The following is a 17,271-nucleotide window of genomic DNA, read 5'->3' on the forward strand; positions in this document are numbered from 1 at the left end:
TGTCCTGGAATTCTAAAATTGTAGATTATTAGGGCCTGGAGAGATATCTGCAGTGAGCTGCTTGGTTCCAAGATTTTGTGTGTCTTTAGATCTTGGCCTTTAAAAAGGTTAAGTACTAGCTGAAAACAGTTCCTGGGCATCATCTCAAGTTCCCATGGGGCGGAAGGATGAGAAGGGCCAGCCCATCCCCCATTCCATGAGGCCTAGTATCTGCCATTACTGCTCCCGAATACCTGGGCTTCTAGTTGGTTTCTGGAAGATGGTGATCACCCGAATTCCTAGGGGGCAGGCAGAGAGACAGTACCTGCTCCCATCTGGAGTAGCCCTGTGAAATCAACCTAGTACAAAGTCTGGACGCATCTCTGAAGCAGCGAACTGCTCAGTTGTGAGATTCTTTTGTGTGTCACTAATTATCTTTTTTATCGGTCTCCCTTATTTGACTTGAATTCAGGGAGAATTTATCATTGCCCTTTGTATTCTCAGTATTTCTCTAGCATGTTACTTTCTAAATGCTAAATAGATTTTAGTGGACTAAATGACCAGAACTGTGACTTTATATATATATATATATATATATATATATATAAAAATCCATCATCAGTGAAGAAGACACACTAAATAGGCAACAGAATAAAATTAAAGATAATAACTAGATGGTCACTCTAATGGAAGATTGTGAGAGGATAAAATAAGAATGTGCCTTGGGAAATAGAAGGCTGATTAGATGGGACAGAGAGGAACATGAGGGTTGATTGGAAGATGATTCTAATTACATTGGAGAAAGGTTATATATTATCAGACATGGGGTTAATTTTACTAAAAAAGAGATAGGAATTATTTTTGATGGGTTCTATTTGATATATCTGATGGAGTATCCATTTTATCTAGATGTCTAGAAACCACAGTCACTCCTCCTAAAATAGAAATGTGAACAACTATTCTTCTAAGAACTAAAATTTCATTTTTAAGCAGGTTTGAGATATAATGCTATGAGTCCATAGCATTGAAATAATATAACAGAAAGAGTGGTGAATCTCTTTGGTTTGTTCGAAGAAGCAATGCCTGTTATATCCCCTTTACTTTAAGATTGGGGTTTCTAAAAGACATATTCTGCTTAAATCTTATTAAATGATGCAAAATTAATTATAGCTTTTGCTTTATTTTGTTTTGTTTCTGCTTCTTTACAGTATGCTGTCTGGCTAGTCCTCTGGGTTACATGGAATGTGTTTGTTATCTGCTTCTATTTGGAGGCTGGGGACCTCTCAAAGGTAATTTACATCTGATTTGCCTGAGTCATCAGTAATGTATTAACAAGACTCTTCGTAAGTAAGATTGAGCCTGTTGTCACTTAACTGCTCCTCATAGGAAGGTAAATTGAAAGGCGTCCTCAGTTGTAGCTCTGAAATTTTATCCTCCAATATGTGCTAAGGTTGTCAGAAAATGAATTTTTATTTTTTAAGGGTAAGTAGTGTGAGGTATTAATACAAGGTCACCATTTTCATTTTTTAAAAATTGATTAATGAGGAGACAGCAATGTGGTTCAACAGTACAGCACTTACTTGCATGGTTTGTTCATCACTGAAAACAAACAAAAGATTGACAGATGAGAGATTGCTGAAGTAGCTTATGTGTGTTTTTTGAGACAAAATCTTGAAGATTTATAAAATCAAATTAGTTTGTCTATTATTTTGCTAAGGATTATTCTTATTGAAACTAAATCCTTGCAATAGTTCAAATAATTTAAGGATTTAAATTGAATAAGATTCTTACTAGAGGGGATATGATTTGTTACATAAATGAATACAATTTAGAATTTTATTTAAACTGGTAGAAAAACGTCAAATCATTCATTTTTCCATGTAGTTTTAGTTGTTTTATACTGCCTTTCTGTGAGTGAATGAGTAATGATTGAGTGAATGTTTCCATTGCTATTTTCTTTCTAATGTGAATGCCTTTGCTATTTAAGTGATACTTTCCGTAAACCACTAAAACGAGAATTTTTATTGTTGGAATACAATTAAAACCAAATATGTCAAATGAAATAAGCCATTTAGTAGCAGCAAATCTTGCTTGCGTTGCTGGAGTTGCAAACCACTTCTTTATGTTAACTTTAAAGAGACAGATTTTAAGTGCTCTTTTTCTTATCCTTTACTAGAGCAGAAAGACTGTACGAAAATATTGATATTTTTAAAACCCAGAGACAATAACCCGCTTTAAAAGACTAAAGGAGTTTGAAAAGTCATGAGGAATTACTTTTGCTGAGCAATATATTCCATTGGAAGGGGAGAGAAGCTTCTGATATAACATTTACAAGCTAGTGTATGGGAAATTCACAAAATAATCTGAGCTATTTAAAGGGTATTAATTATTTAACTGTGATGTGTGACTGTCTATCAAGAATAAATAATCTCAACTTCTTTTTTTCAATAGAAAATGGTGGAGGATAAAATAAGAAAGTGACATTTTTGTCTGAGACAGAATAAAGGTGTTAGGAACTTCTTTTACGATCAAGTTTTGGACTAAAACCTTACTGAAAAGTCATCCCTAGTGAATGGCATGCTGTGATTCTTGTAGGGCACCAACTTCCACATTTTTGGCACCAGGCAGTGCTTCCCTGAAGATGCCAGGACCAGTATAAATAAATGGTTCAGATGACTCTGGGAAGGATGCACAGAGGATTTCTACTAAAATTGAATTTGTCTTTGTGACAAAAAGTAATACACATCTTCCACGGACTCGGATTCTCTTCCTGGTTTATACATCTTTGCTATTTTGTCATCCACATTCTTGAAGGAAATCCCATAGTAGGATAAATTAATGATATTTTCAGTTTCATATAATCATGTTAAAAAGTGGAAGGTCTGAGGACGGTGTTGTGGAAAGGAAGAAACGGATTCTAAGAGGAGAATTAGGCCAAAATGGGGTTTGTTGGGAAATGGGCTCTCCCGGATGGATCTCACAAGCCTATCAAGGTGCTAAGATGGCACTGGCCAATGTTTTTGGGTGGTTTTATAATGAAGCAAAGGGGGACTGGGGTAGGGGCTGGCTTGCTAGCACCATAGTCAAGTCGATAGTCCTTCGCTGTGTGTTCCAGGAATTCAAGAGATGAGAATACCCAGGGCTGAGACAGAAGTGCTTGTGCAGGTTTCTAAGTGTTCTTTGGGATGAATCAAAGAAGGGAGGAATTCAGAAACTTTGTTTAACTTATATGAGTTAGCAGATCAAAGAGTTTAGTATGAGAGAGATTTTAGTAAGTCTGGCTGCACAAATGTACTGTAACTGTGTCCCACAATCCATGTGATCACTACACGCATAAAATAAAGCTTGATCTCATGGCCTTGAATATGAATATTTAAATCGTAAGTGGTGGGGACATTCTCAAACATTATAGTTCATGAAAGTTGCAAATGACTAATAATTCTTCTGACGTACACAGACAGGTAATGAGTATACCTTGGCAATGAAGCAGTTAGTATTTGCTTTTCCTATTACAAATCAAACCTAGGCTCTGCAGAGAACATGAAAATTTAATAATAATTTCCTTTTAACAAATAATCTAAAGAAAAGCAAGGCAAATTTTATACTTGTTTGTACTGAATTCCTTTTCCTACTCCAAGTGTTTGAGAAAGGTCTATTTATACCACTAAATTTTTCAGTTTCTGCAATTGCCTAACATTCTTCAAGTCATAGTGTGCCAGAAAGAGTCAATGGTGATTAAAAATGTACAGATATATGATAACAAAAATAGACTGAAGAAACTGCTGAAAATACTTAAATTATGGATTATGAGGCATTTATTTTGTAACCTATCCCCACCCCTACCAAGCCACCCTCCCGCAAATCTTTCACCTCATGAATGGGCAGTTTTGCCTGAGATTGAGGGACCAATAAGACTAAAGAATCAGGAAGTCATTTTGTGGGCTTAATATTTGTGAAAAATGTATTTATCTCCATAAAACATATTTGATTAGTGATTCCTCATAGTAAATATTATCCAAAAATAATTTTCATAAAGTCTTAAGCTATTAAAGCAAATTTTAGATACCTCTTAGATTTTAGAACTCTGTGTCTAATTTTCCTCTGCTGAGTTAACTACTTTGAAATGAGATTCTGTGTTTGCTAGAATCTTTAACTTTAAAGCATACAGTATTTAAAAGGAAAACATGTAATGTGATAACTTATCTCTTAACTTAATGAACTGGAAAATAATACTCATGAAATAATTTTTGAATGGTTATATAAAGGGAAACATTATTGGGTTTGGGGACCCTTATATTTGGTTTGAGATTGACATTAAAATAAGTTCTTTATTTAGAGTTAGGCTTATTTATACAGCATATTGGGCTGTGTATTTTTAGGTTGAAATATAGTCTAACACTTCATAGGGCTATTTTGAAATCTCAGCTATTACTTTCATAATATATAGAAGACCATTTGTGAATGATGAACTTATCTTTAATAAAGAAACAATAAACTTTCAAAGCATATGGTGATAATCAAAAGATTGTTTCACATTTTAAGCAATGCAAATTATTTCTATTTAACCCTTTGAGAGATATAGGTACATATATCTCAGCCTTTGATATATTATCAGAAATGTAGCTAGGTAAACATGACAAGAAGCTATTAATTATGCCTTTTAGTATGCATGCTTTAGGAATGTCTTATACAAACTTTGACAAGCTATTAAAAGTATTCACATATTAGTACTTTTGATATTGCTTCTCAAAACTAGATATGAATACCCATTAAAAATGTATATAAAAATCATATAAAATGTGTCCTATTTGTGCTTGGACAATAAACTTGAACTCTTTAGAATATGAGACAAGGAAAAAGATAAAACCTGTCACGCACTGTAGGCAACAGGGAACAAATTCCTAAAAGCAAAAGCAAGTGCTTTGTGGAATAATGTACTAGTGCAATAGTCTCAGTTTTATTCCACCTATAAAAAATGAATTATTCATTTAAAAATTTACCTGATATTTGAAAATTTGTACTCAATGAAATCAATTCAGGTAATCAAAATCTGTTGTTATGATTTAACATGAAAAAAAAATAATAGTATTAACAAATCAGACAAAATCATTTCATTTCAAGTTAATGCTATTCTTCAATATATAAACAGATATACACAATTAGTAATACATAAGTGATACTTCTGACAATTTAAGACTAATAGATCTAATGATATATTAAAAAGCACCAATATCTTTGACAGATTAACTAATTTTTAATTGAATCACTGTGAAATACAGTTTTAAAGCTTTCATGATTGAGTTTCAGTCATACAATGATCAGACACCTACCCCCCACCAGTGTACACTTTCTACCAACAATGTCTCCTGTATTCTTCTTGCAACACCCACCTTATCCTACCCCCTGTCTCTGTGGGAGACAATTTCTTTCTTACTCTCTATTTTGGGGCATTATGGTTTGCAATATGGGTACTGAGAGGTCATTATGTTTGGTCCTACTTTTATCACACATCTCCCATCCTGAGCAATCTCCCCAACCATCATTGACTTGATCCCTACACCACCCCAGCTACCTTCTTCACCAGCTCATGAGGCAGGCTTTCAAACATGGACAATTCTTCCTGGCCTTTATCTCTATTGTTCTTGGGTGTTTAGTCTCATATTATGTTATTTTATATTCAACAAAGGAGTGCAGTCATTCTATGTCTGTCCTGATTGATTCACTGTTGCTTAGCTTTTCTTACTGCAAAATTTATAGTCTAAACAATAGTCTAAAAAAAGTCTAAAAAATATAGTCTAAAAATATAGTCTAAAAAATAGTCTAAAAAATTATAGTTACCTCTAACTAATTGGAAAAAATCTTACTCTCAATCAAGGAAATTTTATGATATAAAATAAAATGTCCTAAATATTGTAATAATTAAACATAATTTCTTAAAATTTATAAATGAATCAACTGATGATAATTTAATCAAAATGTCACTTCCTCCATTTTTAGTACATTGAACTTATTCAAGTTCATTATGCTTATCTTCATTATTTCTTTTTAATATAAGTAAAGTGTGGGACATCATTCTAAACCCTTAAAACTTCTATATTCTTTCACTTGAAAATGTTGGTCACTGTCATAAGTTAAACCATGTCACCATGTCTGTATCTACCTGATTTATATCTTCATTTCTGGTTTTATAGTTGAGGTCATGAGCAACCTGTTAATGTTTGCTAAGAGCCACATCTCCAGCTTTCTGCCAGTGTCATGTCAATTACCTCATCACCTTAAACTTAACATGTCCAAAAGAACTTATCATTGGTCTCTGAAGATTTTAACTTTGTAGAGAAGATGGTAAGATTTATTTTTGGCAATGAAAAAAAGAGGAAATAAAAAAATATGTGGAATGAAGGCAGAAGCTATAGATATGTCAAGTTTATATAGGAAAATAAAAATGTACATTATTTATATTGTGCATAACATTACTTATATTGTGCATATGCTAAAGTTTAATCTTCCACAAGCTAAAAAATAGTAGAGAATTTGGTACTGAAGTAATGGTACTCTAGGGAGATAATACTCCCCAAAGATAGTTTTTTATGAAAATATTGATATTTGATGATTCCAAATGGGTTAAGAGGCTAAATATTCAGACTTGAATAGAGGACTATGGGCAGGGGGAATTTCTATAAATAAGTGTAAAGTCAGAGGAATGTGTTGTACACAAAGATCAGTTTTCTGTTGGACATTTACTAAATTCCACATAAGGCTTAAAATACAAAAAAATTAAAAATTAAAAAATATGTAAAAATAATTGACAGCCTCTGTAAAATGGAAATTAAAACCTAGAGAAGGGCTCTAGATAATAAACTATAATTGCTCCTTAGTGATGTGTTTGGGTCTGATGTGCATGGGCAAAGGCACATGAATATTTTTGTTCATTAGATATTAACAATGCATGAAGACCTGTAAATAAAAATGAAAAATTTATTTTTTATATTTTTGTTTTTCATATCTAGTGTTCATAATGCATATAATTTCTATAGTGTTTTGTGTCATATAAAATAATATTGATGATATTTACTAAAACAGAAGATTCTCCTTATAAACACAACATAGAGAGAGAGCTCAGTGTTCTGGAACACATTATTTGCATGCAGGAGAGGGTGACCCCCAGAACCACATGATCGCTCAAGCACCTCCAAGAAATGGTCTTGGTGCACTGAACTTGGATTAGTACTTGAGCACCACTGAGTGTGGCACACCAAAAGTAGTAACAAGGAAGGTCAGAGCGATAATACAACAGGTAGAGCTTTTCCCTTGTATGCAGCCAACCTCCAGGCACTTCACATGTTCCCTTGAATACCACCAGAAGTTGTCACTAAGTTCAGAGCTAGAAGTAAGCCCTAGGTGTGAACCCCCCATCCCTGCATACACACACACAAAAAAAACACAGAAACAACACAAAATACAGTACTGATGCAGTATAATATTGCTATATTTCAACAAAGTAAATGGTATTTTTCCCTTAAAACAAGTGAGGATTGATGATTATTTCTAAGTATCTTTTTTAAATTATTAGCATATACCCTATGCAAAATATGTGTATTCAAGTATTTACATTATCAATAATGTTTCTTGTCACTAGAAGAATATTAATTATGGAAGGAATCAGATAGGGTAGACTTTCAAGGTCATGGGGTAAGTTCTAGTGCTACTAATTTTTCCACATTCAAGGATCAGTTAGAGTTGAAAAATCTGTGGAGAGAGCTAGGGACAAAATACATGTGTACTCCCCTTAACCAGAGATAACATTCAGGTTTAATTCTGCACAAACTTAATTCAAATATGCTGATCACTTTATCTGTATAATTGAATGAAAGGAGAAACATCTCAAGGAAAAGATATTAATAGCCTATGACTTTTATAGTTTATTTATACACATGGTACTGGGCAATTAAAATTCATACATATGTTAAAATAGAGAACAGGAAGTAAAGAAAAAAACATAATTGAGACAGATGATGAAGATATTATTAATATCTGATTGGATTTTAAAGATAGTATATTAAAATCATATGACTGTAACATATTGAAAGATTAAAAATTTTCCCTCAGAGTGTTAATATGTATATAGATAAATGAAAGTCTCAGACTAAAAATATAATATTTAAAATTTAGAATTACTCTACTATTTATAATTGAAAGATTAGAAGGTTGGATCATTACAAACTGAAGTACGTAAAGAAGTTAGAAACAAATTAGAAATAGTAAAATCACAGAAGATAATGTTAAAAACATGTAAGTCTTAGCTAATGTTTCAGTGTCAAATAATTGTATTTCCAGAAGGAAAAGAGAGATTATATTATACTAGACAGGAGCTATACCTGAAATGATAATGAAATAATTTTTCAAAACTGCTTAAAAACATCAGCCTAAAGTTGCAATTCTTTTGTATTTCAAGTAGCTATGTACCAATAAAGCCATATCCAAGTATAGGTAAGAGACCTGTCGAGAATCATAATCTAAAAGAATGTTTTTATAGCCTCCAAAAATAAAGCACCCATGTTCTTCAGAAGAAGAGTCTTAAATACTTACCAATTAAGCTTCCAACAGAAACAATAAATGAAGAAAGCAATAGAGAGCCAGAAACTTAGAACAACAGCTGGGTACTTGAGTATCATGCCCATGATACAAGTTTGATCCTGAGCACTACAGGAGGGATTCTTAGCACTGAGTCAGGAGTAAGCCCTGGATACGACCAGGTGTTGACCCAAAGTACAAAATAAATTAATAAATAAAGTGCTCTATTATTAATTTATATTTCTGAGTGCCATAAGTGGTGTTCAGAGACTTCTCATTGCACAGTGCTCAGGGGTCACCCCCAGAGATGCAGGGAGTACCATGTGGTGTTCGGGATCAAACCCAGGATTCTCAAATCAAAGCATGCATTCCTGCCTTTGGAATCATTCGATCCCCACTAAAAGCAGAAGTGTAGAATTTTTATGCATTGAAAAATATAGATAAAGGTTTTTCAGTACAGCATATTAAGGAACTCTATTACCAAGAAGCATGCACAAATATAAATACTAACACATTCTTTAGGCATAAGATAAAAGAATGAAGTTTCAATAGGAAAATGAAATTTCAGAAAAAGTAAAGATGATAGAAAGGATAAATGTGTAATTAATTCAAGGTGATTAATAATAAAGTTGGTATTTCAAATTATGTAAAACTAAAAGTGTGTGACAATAATAGCACAATGCATAGAAAAGAGTAAAAGTGTTATAAATTTCTAACATTATAACGAAAACTATAAAGTGATATTTTATGGGATAATATTTCAAGAATTATTTTTTCTGGAGGAATAACTAAAATAAAACAAAGCTAGGTCTGAGGGAAAAATAGAAATACCATTTTTTCCCAGATGAGAACAAGAAAGAAAAATACTAGTAGTCAGGAATGCCAGCAAGAAGATTAGAGATATACTTAATCTCAGATACATCAGCAACTAATTCATTGTAGATAAGATAGGTATTCAAATTAAAATATTTTGAGGATCAGGAGTGTGACTTAGTGACAAAGCACTTGCTGTGCATGTGAGAAATTGAGTTCAATTCTTGGTCTGGCAAACAAACTACAATCAAAATATTTAGTCAATTTGGATAAAACTCAACCATATTCTGTGAATATGAGGAATCACCATAATAAAAAGATTTTAAATTTAAAAGCTAAGGGGTTATCTCTTAGCATAGAGCCATGGGTATGATCTGAGAACAACATATATATAATATAGATATACATATGCATATATCAATATCTATATATATATTTGGGGTGGTTTTATATATGTATGTGTGTGTTTAAACATATGTATATATCTGTATATAGTATATAAATATATAAATATATTTAAAACTTTATAACTTACTTTATTCTCATGAGGACTCATATATATTCCCTAAATCTTGGGGCATTATTGAGTATTACTTCTGTTACATGATTTGCAGATTTCAAGCTTGCAAAATATTAGTAAAAGATTTTCCCAGAGATCAGTAAGAACGACCAGCCTAAAGGCAGAATTGTCTCCAGATGTTGACTTAGTTTCCTTTGAGTCTCTCCGTGCTGTTTGCAAAGTTCTATCTGATAGCCTCAGAATGCTGATTCAGCTGCTTTCCACATTTTCCACAATCTGCCGTTCACTTCAAGGTTATACCTGGCTTCACAGCTCCTATTCCTCCAGCTTTGTTTTTCCTAGGTTAAGATCTTTTATCGGTCTTACCTGTTTTCTTTAAATCCATCATTGAGGCTCTGTGTGGTTTTCTTACCCAATCTTTTCTTTTTTTAATAAAATTTAACTTGCTCACAAAAATCAAAAGTTTTGCTTTCAAATCTTTTATTTCTGAACTTTTGAGAGTTTCTTTAGAAGCTGAAACTTTAAGCATTTTTTACATCCTACTATAACACAGCAATTTTCTTTAAGTAATGAAGAATTAACTGACTTTACTGAGCAAAGTTTACAGAGGTTAAGTATAAAAATATAAAAACATTGAGATTAAATTTTCATAATATTATCCGGCTAGAAATAAAAACAACATGGATCCAAGCATTGCCATCTGTCTTGTCTCCAAAGCCTATTTATAGAAATTCTAGTATATCAATTTTGATGATATGCTAAAACCAGCTATGCTTTTTATAGATTTATTGTTCACAAAGTCACGTAAAAGTACAAGAATGTTTGCATTTAGGGCCAATGATTTTAAAATTAAAATTTTTTGAACTGATGAGTGGGGGGGAGGTGAACTAAGCAGTATATTTTCTTTGAAACCTTGGAATAACCAGTCTAGAATAGAAATCTCCTACTAAATGTGTCTCAGATTCTTACGTTGTTGTAGAATTTACTTGAGAATTAGATCCAATTCAGCATGGCTTACCCTGGCCTTCCTGTGTTCAGAGTCTGTGACAACCTTAGCAACATCAGCCTCTTCACTGGAAACCATCATCCTAACATGACCCTTGGAACTCATTTAGAAGCTTAATTGGGATTGACAGTCGCCAAATTAGCTTTGGAGGGCAGAATGTCAATCTTTTTGTTTTCAGATTCAGTACTCAGTGACAATTGATGTGTTGATGAACTGTGGGAAATTATATAAAAATACAACTCAAGGGATATAAAATAGTGAAATAAATTGATTTTTTCTGCTCTAGCATCCAGAATTATTTGGCCTGAAGGAGCAAACAAGTAACTATTTTCTATTTTCTATGCCTTCCATATGGTAGCAAACCTATTCTATTGTGTTCTGTACTTAAAATTTACATTGAAAATGCGGTTGAACCTTTTGTTTAGTAGCTTAGTACACAATCGGTAACCAGGGAGCAATGTTCAGTAAATACTGTTAGTAGATGTAAAGCAACACAAGGAAAATGGGACTATTTAAATCTCTTTCCTCGTTGTAAATTGCATAAAGAAATTTTGAAATATTTAGGTTGTTTTAAGTTACAATATAGCACAGAAAATATTAGTCTCTTCCTTGTCTTTAAAGTTTATTTCCAGCATTTAATAAAGCAAAGTGTGCATATAGCCTGATATAGCCAGAAAAGCACCTTAAAAGGGTAAAAAGATAATGATGATTCACTAATAAACAGTCATTCATAGAATATAATTAGTTCCCCCTCCCTTCATTAGCACATGTAACCAGCTAGAGGAATGAGCCTAATGATAATTGTAGGACTCCAGGGTTTTCACACTACTAGATAGTATAATATATAAAACTAAAGTAATTAGGAAGTATTTAAAGAAATGCCATCTTTCCCAGAGTGTAAAAACTGGTGTTCTGTATGGAAAGAGCAGCACTGATACCACAGGGACACTTTGTTCTTTATCCACCCTGACAGAAAAATCTCTAGTGACAGGTCCTGGAGTCTTTTATTTGAATCACAAGTGAGAATGAGTTTGGTGCTCTCAATTAGTCCCAAGAGAGGAGCCAATATCACACAATTTGGCATACTCTGCAATTGCTCCTGAAGAAATTTGTACTAGCCAGGCAGTAAGTAAGAAGAGCTCTGACCTTGGGAGCTGTGCCCTTCACCCAGCCTTCATCAGGCAGTTTGAACAACGGATGCACAAGAGCTTTTGCACTTCACTTTTATAGCACTCAAATTAATCCATTAAGCATTTTTCTGCATCCAGACCCCCCACTACTTACTTCTTAATGCATTTATATACTTTGTTAATGCGGCATCATAGTGAGCAGCATAATGAGTTTAATTCTTCTTGTCTTTGCTTCCTGTGTCCTCCTCAATGGGGGTAGGGCAGGGGGAATTTTGCCAGCTAGTCAAATAATTAATACTGCTGCCTGTGTTTTGGCTAGGTTTTCCCTCAAATATATAAAGCAGGAACTCAGTTTTGAAAATAAAGAACATGATATTATCCATTCGAAATGATGGCAGCAATATATTGTACAAAAAGAAAAATTAACTGTTAATGAAATAGTGAGCAGAGAAAAATAGGCCTCCTTTATGATAATCTAATATTGTATTCAGAATGTAAATGGCCACAGCTTTATAAATTCATTTTAGAAAAATGTACAAAATACTTTACAAATGCAATTTTAAGGGCCATAACATTTTCTAGGTTTAGACTACTTGGGGTTGTATGAATTTTATTTCTGAATATGCAAACAGTCTAAGTGCAACAGGTGATGTGACCCCGTTTGGAAAACATCAACAAACAATCAAGCTCAAGTGAAACAAAAATCTTTGTGTTTTCCTGAAAAACAAAGAAATAATAAATAGAGATATATAACGTTTGAAAAAAGAGGCATATCAAAGAATTGAATGTTCACAAAATAGGAGAAACTTGAATAAATTGAATGATAAATTCCTTAATAAATTCTAAAGCCCTTGTGATAAAATAGTGTAATTGAACATGCAAAATATTATTCATGGAAGACATTTGGCTTCCCAATTTTGTATTCTGACAATCTTATAATTGAAAACATTATTCAACTATATTTTTGGCTAAATTTCAAGTTATATTCCACCCAAACGTGTAAAAAAGCAAGAACAACTGACAAAGATGGTACTGCGGCTAGCACATACAGGCAGACTGCTCGTGACATCTATTGATCTCCAAGGTCCATTCCAGCTGCCTTTATTATTCCTGATGCTGTCCACTCACTTGAAAAGATTGCCCTTCCCACACAGAGGAGAGCCAGACTGTCACTCATACTGGGATTGCTGCCGTAGGGATTTTTAAAGATTTTTTTATGTGTGGGTGGGTTATCTTAATTGATATGCCAACTGCCTTAATAGAGAAGAAACAAATTTATTTCAAGCTGAAATGTTCTCCATGGTAGAATTTATTTATGATTTAGGAAAATGTTTTAAAAACATAAGTTAATTTGAGTAAAAACAAATTGCTCTAGGTAACGAATGTAAGTTAGCTTTCTTGTGTTTTTTTAGAATATATTTTTGTGTCAAAATCATCTAAAATACTGATAAATATTACTCATCGCTATTTAGATTTTTTCAATTTTGTTATCTTATCAATGGGTTTCACTAAAACCAAGTAGATTTGTTAGAAATATGTGCTTTCTGTTTAATTTTTAAATTATTTTTGAATTTAATTTGTTCCAAGTTTTTGAGAACATTAGTTTACGTGACTATTTGTGTTTATTCATGTACAATTTCTTGTCTCTTCTATAACTACTAGAATATCACTCCAACAGAGTCATTGGGATCCCCCAACTTGCTGTCTGTGCCTTTGATTCTTTCTCCCCACTTTAATTCTGTCTATTTTCTACTTATAAAATAGTACCCTAACATGTGACTTGTGATAATATTTTTTAGATAGTCAAGATTCCCAAAAGGAGAATCAGTTTGGTATCGTTGTGTCTAAATTAAATGTGTTTTGGCTTAGAATGAGAAAACGTCAGTGAGTATAGTGAAAATATGCATGTACAAATTACTATTTAGTTATATTTACCAAACCATGTGACATCATGACAACAGCAATTGACTATGTCCTAGATTCATCTTTTAGGAAGAAACTAAGATTAAATCCTAAGTTTATCACCTGAGCCACTAGGACAGTTATGTGTTTCTATTTGTTGATAAAAAAGAGAATAATTGCTGTTATCTGAGAATCCCTTTTGCTTATCCAGAAATGTTTTACTTCACTTAGGAATTACCCTTGAAGAAGCTTCATTTGCTCTATTAGATACAGATCCAGACTAGAAAAAAAAAAAAAGAGAGAAGCATAAAATGAGAACAGTTGGTTAATATTTTAAGTTAGGCTGATTATTATCTTGTTATTTCTATTAGTTCATGTACAGATGTAGTTGATACTATCATCTTCTTCAAGACTTCTGAATTCAGAATTAAAAGGGAAAAAGGCATTTCCTGAATGAATTCGAGAAATCCCCATTCAAAACTCTTACAGGCAAGAATCTGATGTTGAGACCTCCATTATGAATGACATTGCTTTTTTACCACATCTGTCAACATTAGTTTTCTCCAGAGTTTGATAGATACCATTCTAACGGATGTAAGACAATATCCCATTATTGTTCTGATTTATATTTCCATAATACTAAGTTATGATGAGCACTTCACCATTTACCTATTAGCTTATGACTTCTTTAGGAAAGGGTATCTGAGATCACCTTTTGGAGGCGTTCCTCTCCCCATTTTGGAGAGTTGTTATTGGATTTATTGTCATTGATATTCATGAGTATTTTATTAATTTTGAGTATTAGTCCTTTATCTGGTACATTCTGTATAGACATTTTCATCCATTAAGGTATTTTTTTAACTTGAGTTTCTTTTTACCATTCATAAACTTTTTAAACATTTATTTATTGTTTTAATTTTCTATTACTCTGTGATCAGTTCTTAAAGACACCTCTGAGGTCTATTGCCTAAAAAGCTCTGCCTATGTTTTATTCATTGTATTTTATGGATTCTGGTCTAATCTCAAGGTCTTTAATTCACTTTGAAATAACTATTGGTGGAAATGTCATCTGGCTTAACCTCTGAGGAAAGTGTATGGAGATTTCTTGAAAAAGTAAGAATAGAACTTTCATATAACATAGAGATACCGCTTATTGGCAAATAACCCCCAAACACAAAAATATTACTTCCAAAGGGTAGGTGCACAATTATGCTCATTTCAGTGCTCGGTATAATAACCAGTATTTGGATAAAAAACAAAATTTCAAACATGGATTAATGAATGAAAAAGTTGTAGCAGATGTACACAATGTAATAGCATGCAGCTATAAAAAAGGATGAAATAAAATCAGAATGTGCTTATACATCCCTGTAAGTTAAGAGTGAATATAGAACAGAAGGAAAGTATCTCATTTAGATAGCAGAAAAAGTCCTAGAAATGATGAAAATTTGTTTAAATTCGAAGTATTTGTTGGGGGAAGAGACTGCTGAAGAAGTTAAATTTCTGATCCTCTTATTATTTTCTAATTTTATTTGTTTATTTATTTATTTTTTACTTTTTAAAAATTTATTTATTTTGTAATGAGTCACTGTGAAATGCAATTACAGACTTACATACTTTCGTGATTATGTTTCATTCATACAATGATCAAGTACCCATCCCTCCACCAGTGACCATTCTTCACCACCAATGTTCCCTGTATCCCTCCTGCCACTCCAGCCCCATCACCCCACCATCTCCACCTCTGTGGCATTCCCCTATTATCCCCTTATTTAGGAAAAAATCACTGTATCACTGTCATCCCGATGCTCATCGATTTGCTCGAGTGGGCACTGGTAACATATCTTTCATGAGACTTGCTTGTGTTAATGTTTTGACATGTCAAATATACCATGGGGAGCTTGCCAGGCTCTGCCATGTGGGCAGGATACTCTCGGTAGCTTGCCAGGCTGCTTAAAATTTAAAAGTTTTGAATTCACCACATTTTAAAAATAATTTTATTAAATCATGTTATATGAATTTAATCTTGGCCAAATACTCAGAAACAAAAAAACTTACAAAATAATCTCTTTTGATCCAAATATGATGAAATGTGATTTGAAAAATAATTATTAGGGTTATTGTAGTGGTATGGAATCAATAGATTTTACAATAAGGAGCATTAGTTTTTCATCTATCGCTTATTTTTAAAGTTTGAATAATGCAAAATGTTTTTATTTAAAAATGAGTAAATGCAAAGTAGACAGAAGCCCATACCACAAAATGCATTAGTGTATTAAAAGATTGCCTTAAATATCTTCTGCAAGGAGAATTATCTCTTAATGTATGCACCATATATTTTCCAAAAGAAAAATTTAATTTGATCACTATTTTAAAATCTAAGTTTTTTTTCTCTTTATTAAATCAAAGGGTGTATGACAGGAATAAATTTTCTCTTACCAGTACATTTGATGAAGCTTACCTCATACTTAGATGTCTTACATGTAGCCCCATCTTCCCAACCCGATGCAAAACAGAATAATGCGGTGCTCCTTAAAAGCAAATTCAAATCATTTTTCTAATATTGGAAACTATGATTTATATTATTTTGATTGTAGTGCTTTATGGGAAAATAAAATAAAAATGCATGTTCCTAATGATGCTTGTTTTTTATCTAGAACTCTCCTAACTTATAAAGAAGTTGCATATTGCCTTTTAGGTTATCTACTGGTTGCATTTGACTACGTTTCTCTATAAATTAGCTTCTTGATCTAAAGATTTCCCTCATGGAAATAATTTTGGTATTGTCAGGATTGTTGATGGATTCTTGATAAACATTTATACTATTTCATCCATTTAATTTAGGCTAGAGACTACAAATAAAAGTTCTGTATCTGTGGAGTAATAACTTTGTTGCTTCAGCAAAGATTAAATATCATGCTTTATATGTGAAGACATAGAATTACAGGAAAGGCAGGTGTCAATCAATTGCAGTCCAGTCTTTGACATTGAATACTTTGAAAAGAATTCCAGAAATGTTCTGGTCTTGTTATCATCATTCTATTATTCTGTATCACTGTATCACTGTCATCCCATTGTTCATCAATTTACTCAAGTGGGCACCAGTAATGTCTCCATTCGTCCCAGCCCTGAGATTTTAGCAGCCTCTCCTTATTCGTCTTTCCCAACGGTTGGAGGCTTATTTCAGGGTCACAGGAATGAGATCTGTTATTGATACTGTTCTTGGCATATAGAAACACCACAGGGAGCTTGCCAGGCTCTGCCATGTGGGCAGGATACTCTCAGTAACTTGCTGGGCTCTCTGAGAGGTGTGTATATATATATATTATATATATAACTGATATATATAT

General features: G+C 32.8%; 1 protein-coding gene across 3 annotated transcripts in view; it reads left to right on the forward strand.

Moving 5' to 3' along the window:
- Positions 1–17,271, forward strand: part of NKAIN2 (sodium/potassium transporting ATPase interacting 2) — a 1,086,277-nt gene that overhangs the window by 565,867 nt on the left and 503,139 nt on the right. For all 3 annotated transcript variants that reach the window (XR_008629758.1, XM_055134851.1, XM_055134850.1), the window contains exon 3: positions 1,188–1,268. Coding sequence is in view for 2 of the 3 variants with exons in the window: in XM_055134851.1 (XP_054990826.1) it covers positions 1,188–1,268 (81 nt within the window). In the remaining variant the exon portion in view is untranslated. The remainder of the gene's footprint in view (positions 1–1,187; positions 1,269–17,271) is intronic.

This window comes from Sorex araneus, chromosome 4 (assembly GCF_027595985.1).
Source record: "Sorex araneus isolate mSorAra2 chromosome 4, mSorAra2.pri, whole genome shotgun sequence".
Lineage (NCBI taxonomy): Eukaryota > Metazoa > Chordata > Mammalia > Eulipotyphla > Soricidae > Sorex > Sorex araneus.